The sequence below is a fragment of the Triticum urartu genome, chromosome 5, assembly GCF_003073215.2.
Source record: "Triticum urartu cultivar G1812 chromosome 5, Tu2.1, whole genome shotgun sequence".
NCBI lineage: Eukaryota > Viridiplantae > Streptophyta > Magnoliopsida > Poales > Poaceae > Triticum > Triticum urartu.
The window spans coordinates 636,147,795-636,155,399 of record NC_053026.1 but is presented as its reverse complement, the minus strand read 5'-3'; the positions used below and the strand labels follow the sequence as shown (position 1 = coordinate 636,155,399).

The 7,605-nt window shown below is 48.1% G+C and overlaps 1 protein-coding gene across 1 annotated transcript; it reads left to right on the top strand.

The window, feature by feature from the left end:
* The first annotated feature begins 3,589 nt into the window (after window positions 1-3,589).
* Window positions 3,590-6,712, top strand: LOC125507585 (protein SMAX1-LIKE 3-like). Its single transcript, XM_048672127.1, has 3 exons — window positions 3,590-4,233; window positions 5,531-5,594; window positions 5,778-6,712. Exons 1-3 carry the CDS (start codon window positions 3,590-3,592, stop codon window positions 6,540-6,542), a joined length of 1,473 nt encoding a protein of 490 aa, XP_048528084.1. The 3' UTR covers window positions 6,543-6,712.
* Window positions 6,713-7,605: the final 893 nt, after the last annotated feature.

The following is a 7,605-nucleotide window of genomic DNA, read 5'->3' as shown; positions in this document are numbered from 1 at the left end:
AATGATACTGAATTTCTGAATATCATAAAAGGATACTTGAATAAGAATTTTTAATGAAAGACCTCAGTGAAGATGCTTACATATTGGCATCAAGATCTATAGAGATAGATCAAGATGCTTAATTGGACTTTCACGAAGCACATACCTTGATAAAGTTTTGAAGAAGTTCAAGATGGATCAAGCAAAGAAAGGGTTCTTGCCTGTGTTACAAGGTGTGAAGTTGAGTCAGACTCAATGCCCGACCACTGCAGAAGATAGAGAGAAAATGAAAGTCATTCCCTATGCTTCAGCCATAGGTTCTATCATATATGCAATGTTGTGTACCAGACCTGATGTGTGCCTTTCTATTAGTTTAGTAGGGAGGTACCAAAGTAATCCAGGAGTGGATCAGTGGACAGCGGTCAAGAATATCCTGAAATTCCTGAAAAGGACTAAGGATAAGTTTCTCGTTTATGGAGGTGACAAAGAGCTCGTCGTAAATGGTTACGTCGATGCAAGCTTTGACACTGATCCGGATGACTCTAAGTCACAAATCGGATACATATTTTTATTGAATGGTGGAGTTGTAATTTGGTGCAGTTCTAAGCAAAGCGTCGTGGTGGGATCTACATGTGAAATGGAATACATAGCTGCTTTGGAAGCAGCAAATGAAAGAGTCCGGATGAAGGAGTTCATATCCGATCTAGGTGTCATACCTAGTGCATGAGGTCCAATGAAAATCTTTTGTGACAATACTGGTACAGTTGCCTTGGCAAAAGAATCCAGATTTCACAAGAGAACCAAGCACATCAAGGGACACTTCAATTCCATCCGCAATCAAGTCAAGGTGGGAGACATAGAGATTTGCAAAATACATACGGATCTGAATGTTGCAGACCCATTGACTAAGCCTCTCTCGCGAGGAAAACATGATCAGCCCAGGACTCCATGGGTGTTAGAATCATATAATAATGTAATCTAGATTATTGACTCTAGTGCAAGTGGGAGACTGAAGGAAATATGCCCTAGAGGCAATAATAAAGTTGTTATTTATATTTCCTTATATCATGATAAATATTTATTATTCATGCTAGAATTGTATTAACCGGAAACTTAGTAAATGTGTGAATACATAGACAAACAGAGTGTCACTAGTATGCCTCTACTTGACTAGCTCGTTAATCAAAGATGGTTAAGTTTTCTAGCCATAGACATGAGTTGTCATTTGATGAACGGGATCACATCATTAGAGAATGATGTGATTGACTTGACCCATCCGTTAGCTTAACACTATGATCGTTTAGTTCATTGCTATTGCTTTCTCCAGAACTTATACATGTTCCTATGACTATGAGATTATGCAACTCCCGAATACCGGAGGAACACTTAGTGTGCTATCAAACGTCACAACGTAACTCGGTGATTATAAAGATGCTCTACATGTGTCTCCGATGGTGTTTGTTGAGTTGGCATAGATCGAGATTAGGATTTATCACTCCGATTGTCGAAGAGGTATCTCTGGGCCCTCTCGGGATGTTGCATTACGGAACGAGTAAAGAGACTTGCCGGTAACGAGATTGAACTAGGTATGATGATACCGACGATCGAATCTCGGGCAAGTAACATACCGATGACAAAGGGAACAACGTATGTTGTTATGCGGTTTGACCGATAAAGATCTTCGTAGAATATGTAGGAACCAATATGAGCATCAAGGTTCCGCTATTGGTTATTGACCGGAGATGAGTCTCGGTCATGTCTACATAGTTCTCTCATCCGTAGGGTCCGCACGCTTAACGTTCGATGACGATCGGTATTATGAGTTTATGTGTTTTGATGTACCGAAGGTAGTTCGGAATCCCAGATGTGATCACGGACATGACGAGGAGTCTCTAAATGGTCGAGACATGAAGATTGATATATTGGAAGGTTATGTTTGGACACCGGAATGGTTTCAGATGAGTTTGGGCATATACCGGAGTATCGGGGGGTTACCGGAACCCCTCAGGGGCTTAATGGGCCTACATGGGCTTTAGTGGAAGAGAGAGGAGGCGACCAAGAGGTGGGAGCGCGCCCCCCAAGCCCAGTCCGAATTGGGAGGGGGCCGCCCCCCGTTTCCTTCTTCTCCTCTTCCCCTTCCTTTCCCCTTCTAGTTGGACTAGGAAAGGGGGGAAACCTACTCCTAGTAGGAGTAGGAATCCCCCTTTGGGGGCGCACCATGAGGCCGGCCGGCCCCCTCCTGCCCTCCTTTATATACGGGGGAGGGGGCACCCCATAGACACACAAGTTGATCTCTTAGCCGTGTGCGGTGCCCCCCTCCACAGATTTTTACCTCGGTCATATTGTCGTAGTGCTTAGGCGAAGCCCTGCGTCGGTAACTTCATCATCACTGTCAACACGCCGTCGTGCTGACGAAACTCTCCCTCGGCCTCAGCTGGATCTAGAGTTCGAGGGACGTCCCGAGCTAAACGTGTGCAGATCGCGGAGGTGCCGTGCGTTCGGTACTTGATCGGTTAGATCGCATAGTCGTTCGACTACATCAACCGTGTTACTTAACACTTCCGCTTTCGGTCTACGAGGGTACGTAGACACACTCTTGCCTCTCATTGCTATGCATCTCTTAAATAGATATTGCGTGATCGTAGGAATTTTTTTAAAATACTTCTTTCACCTACAGCAGGAGGATTAGAAGTGCAACCTGTCGCTCCTCGACCACCACCAGCTCGCGGGTGGCCAGATCGTGGGCGAGCAGGCGAACGAGCAAGCTGTGGCAACCATGCTGATGGAGAACCAAGGCTTCGTCGATGAACATCAGGCGTTGTACAAGTCAGTGCGGAGCGCCCACACCATCCGCCACGAGTGATGGCAACTCCATGTAATTGAGGCGGAGCGCGACCGCTTGTTCGAGGAGATCGTGGCGGAGGCGTACTGGGAGCGGCGCATGCGGTGGCGGATGGGAACGCTGCCAACATTGGCAGCTTTGCGTCATTTGCGCCGGCTCACAATGACGACGAGATTGGACCATCCTGCTCAAGCATTGACGGCCGGGCATCAAACTCCGGCATGGAAGCGTAGGACGTGAAACACGGACATGCCCACGTGCGGCAAAGAGCAAAAAACATGGGACACCGACGTGACCACACCCGACAAAGACAACTAGGGTGCCTTCATTTTTACTATGTGAAGGAAATCTTAAATATTAATAGAAATGCCGTGCCTGTCTTTATTTGGTGCATCGGGTCGGATGACTGCTATCTGTGAGCACGTTCGAACGTGTCCATGGAACGTTTGGCGTGTCCGATTTGATGCATGGCGTTGGAGATGCCCTTGCATAGTGACGATCGGCTGACGGGACGGGGTACTCCACATATCTACCGTATGTACGTAGCCAAGTAGTCCATCACGACAACCGCATAATTCGATCACGGCCTCACTTGCATAGCTGCGCAGAGTAGGGGCTAGGGGTGCACAATGACGGACGCACGCACGCGCTTAAATCTCTGCGTGCGTCATGTCTGTCTCGCTACACCCGAACAGTAGCAGCTAGGTAGCGTAGGACTGTCGCAAAAAGAAAAAAAAAGGTAGCGTAGCGTAGGACGATCGTTCTAGTATGTGGCTCAGGCTCACCGGCGGGCAAGCGCACGCGCTGGGGGAGGAGGCGGCGGCCGTGGTGCGGCAGGCGGTGAGCTTGGCGGGGCGGCGGGGCCATGCGCAGGTGACGCCGCTACACATCGCCAGCGCCATGCTCGTGGCTTCCCCAGCCACGGCAGGCATCCTCCGCGCCGCCTGCGCCAGGTCCCAGTCCCTCCCGATGCAGCACAGCGCGCTCGACCTCTGCCTAGGCATGGCGCTCGGCCGCCTCCCCTTGGCCAAAGAGGCCAGGCCAGCGTCCGCCGTCGCCCACGATGCTGACCGCGTCGAGCCGGCGCCGTCGAACGCGTTCGTGGCCGCGCTGAAGCGGGCGCAGGCGCATCGGGGGCGCAGTGGCGGCAAGGTCGAGCTCGAGCAGCTCGTACTCTCCATCCTCGACGACCCGAGCGTCGACCGTGTCATGCGCTCGGCTGGCTTGGCTAGCTCCCAGGTCAGAGCCAGCGTCGTGTCGTCGGAGCAGTTGAGTAGGGCAAGTTCCGACGTCACGCCTTCTCCCAGATCGGTTCCGATGAAGGCTAGGGCTGGTGGACAAGCATCTCTTTCTCTTCAGACCGTCCCGGAACTCCACCCGCCGGTCGTCGCCGACGTCGTCCCGGACGGAAGGTACTTTACCACATCCAGAGTGTCGCATGCACGTTTATGACTGGCGTTTAAATTACATACTCTGGTGGGGACGCAAAAATGCTACACACATGAAACTTTACGGGGCTACAACGGACCCCTTCCAACTTACTGCTAAACTTCTCCCCTTGATTTTCACGGGGATGGAGCCAGCTTCACCTCTTCTTCCCAATCACAACTTTTCACATCAGCACGTCCTGTAAACAACGTCCACGAAATCCTTCCGTGTGTGTAGCAAAGCTCTTCGGGACGTGCATCAGGTTTGTACATCAGCGGTGTGGTGCTTTTCTAGTAAATCTCTATATTCCTTAAACGGTTGGACGACCCTATTACTACTGTTCTCCCCACCTTGCTACTGCAAACACCATTCTCTTCCCCAACAGTGTAATCATCGCCTTCGGCTTGTTAATTTGTTATGTCCCACGGGCACCTCGTCCTGACCAGAGTTAGTACATGGACGTGTGGACCTAACACTCTCCTTAACTCTACAATTATCCTCCTCGATCGTCCTCCACCTTCGTCATTTTCACTTCGCAGGTGGCTCCTCAACTCTGTTATAGTCGCTACCACTCTCCTTACCTCATGGTACATGGACGTGTGCTGAAGAAAATAAACAAGACTAGCAAATTAAAATAATGGTTCTCTAACATTTTGTTTCAGTTGATGGCATTATAGTAATGGTTTTGAATATGAAATACCAGTTGCCTGGCCGGCAAATTAAAAAACGTGAGGAAGAACGTTTCTATGGCTTTAGTTATTCTCCGTAGTTTTCTCCTATAGTTAATTTGCACTAGTTTTTTGCGGGAATAATTCGCACTAGTTCACTTACATAATAATAGAAATTATTTCCCTTGTAAAAGATTACTCACTCTATTCACAAAATTGCTTCTTGTTTTAGATACTGACATGATCTGTGTATCTTTGGCTGTAATATTGTATACATGTATGTTAGTAAGAACATATTTTTTATGATAGTACTATTTTTACGTTAACATTATTAATATTTTTTATATGTTCATATTCAAAGTTGAAAAGGTTATACCCCGCAAAAAAAGAAGTTGAAAAAGGTTATATTGCATCCTTTGTATGAAGTCATGTATCTTCGAATGGAGATAGTACTATCCTAGTTTGTGCTAGAAGTAAATCTAGTTGACAACAAGGCAATAATAGACGACTGTCATTTAGCCAATGTAGACGCATGCATGGTACTTGACTAGTCGAATGATTTTATCTATTTCTGAGGGGCTGAGAAAAACTAATTATCCCTGTTTTCTTGAAGTGAATGTCAAGCGAGCAAAGCAAAATCAGGATCAGGGCAGCCGGCTTTCTTATGGGGCACGAAGGTAGACGCAACGACGGCGATCCTGCCTCCGTGGCTCCACCGCCACAAATGTACAACATACTGCGGCACCAGTCGTCAAGCAAACGTACGTACGCATAACACATTCAGATAGATACATGTGTGTGTAATATCTCTCATGCATGAAGTCGTGAACTCACGATCTGATTACCCGTGACACATGCAGGGTGCTTTCAGCCGGCCGAAGTTCACGGAGCTCACCGCGCAAAATCTCAGGATCCTGTGTGACGCGCTTGAGCAGCGAGTTCCGCGGCACGCAAACATCGTTCCCGGTATATCCAGTACGGTGCTCCGGTGCAGATCCGGCGTGACGAGACGGAGGGCGGGGAACAGGCCAATGACATGTTTGTTCTTCCAAGGAAGGGACGGTGGCGGCAAGATGGCGATTGCTCTAGAGCTCGCGAGGCTTGTGTTTGGCTCCTACGCCGAATTCACCGCCCTGCAGGGAAACACCGACATCCCTGCGCGCACCGGCAAACTCACCATCAAGAGGAAGCGATCACCGGACAACGGCGGCGACATTGGAGCGAGGCTGCTCGAAGCGATCGAGGAGAACCCTCACCGCGTAATACTGATCGACGGTGTCGACCGACTGGATCGCAATTCAGAAATACTCATCAAGAATGCGATAGCGGGCGGAAGAATGGTGGGGGGATGCAACGGCGACGTGGTCGGTCCGGAGGATGCCATTGTGGTGTTGACCTCTGACCTGTGTGACTCGACGTATGTGGCTTCCGCTTCCTCCCCACAGGTGAAGCGACGACAGAACAACGAGGACGAAGATGATGTCACAGACATGGAAGTGAGACCACGTCATCGTCTCTGTTGGGATCTGAACGTTTGCGTCGTGGATGGGGAAGAGGAGGAAGACAATTTGGCTGACGATGAGGGGTTCCTGAATGTTGTGGATGGTGTTTTCCTTTTCAATTAGTAGAGGATAATCTTCTTTCAAATGGATGGCAGGTGTTAGTTAGACCATGTAGCATAGTTTAGAGTAGAGTTTATGAAGTCTAATATGATCATTTTCCCGCAAAAAAGAGAGTCTAATGTGAGCATTTTCTCAGACCAAAGCCCTTGGCCTGACCGTTTTAATAACCCCTCTAAAACCTCCTGCCTGTGCTGTAATTCTAGAACATCGGCGGCTTTGCAACTTAGTTTGAGATATTGTCAATTCGGGGGTCTCTGGGGCAAAAAGAGCACATGCGGCCCTTTAATATAAATATGGAAATATGAATATCCCTTGTCTTGTTATTGAGATTACCCTAATTCTTGGTTCATAAACATCCATAGTAAAAACAAGCCGATGAATTAAGTATGAGATTATGGTCACTAACATTGTTATCAACCGTGTTGATGTCAACATTGTCTTCCATAGAATTTTCGGGGCTGTTTGGATCGTAGACCACGTCTGCTCAGCCAAAATATTGGCGTTGACCAGGGCTTCACATCTCGTTTGGATGAACGCCTAAATTTTGGCACGCCAAACCCGCCGTAGCTTTTCCGCTTTGTTTCTGCGCCAAATCGTTGGCGAGACGCGGGCGGTCGATTTACTCGCCGATATTTTGGCGCGCCCACAGCGCCCGCGACTTGGCTGGGCGGACTTGGGCAGTAACCAGACAGCCTCTTCCTCTTCCAGACTTTTCAATTTGTTCCTCCATAGCGACTACTCCCTCCATTTCAAAATATAATGCGTCCACGCTTTCCGAGGTCCAACTTTGACCATAAATTTAACCAATGAGACCAACTACGGCGGAAGAAAAAATTATATAATTGAAAACTTCTTTCGAATATGAATTCATTGATATATTTTTTACTCCCGCCGCAATCGGCCTTGATAATTAAATTTACGGTCAAAGTTGAAGCACGAGGATAGAGAAAGCACTACATTGTAAAATGGAGGGAGTATTATCGACTCATCGCGAAACACGGATGAAGTGCTTGTTCTCTTATAAAATTAGTCAATGGATCATCTTCGACAACCTGTCGCTCCACGA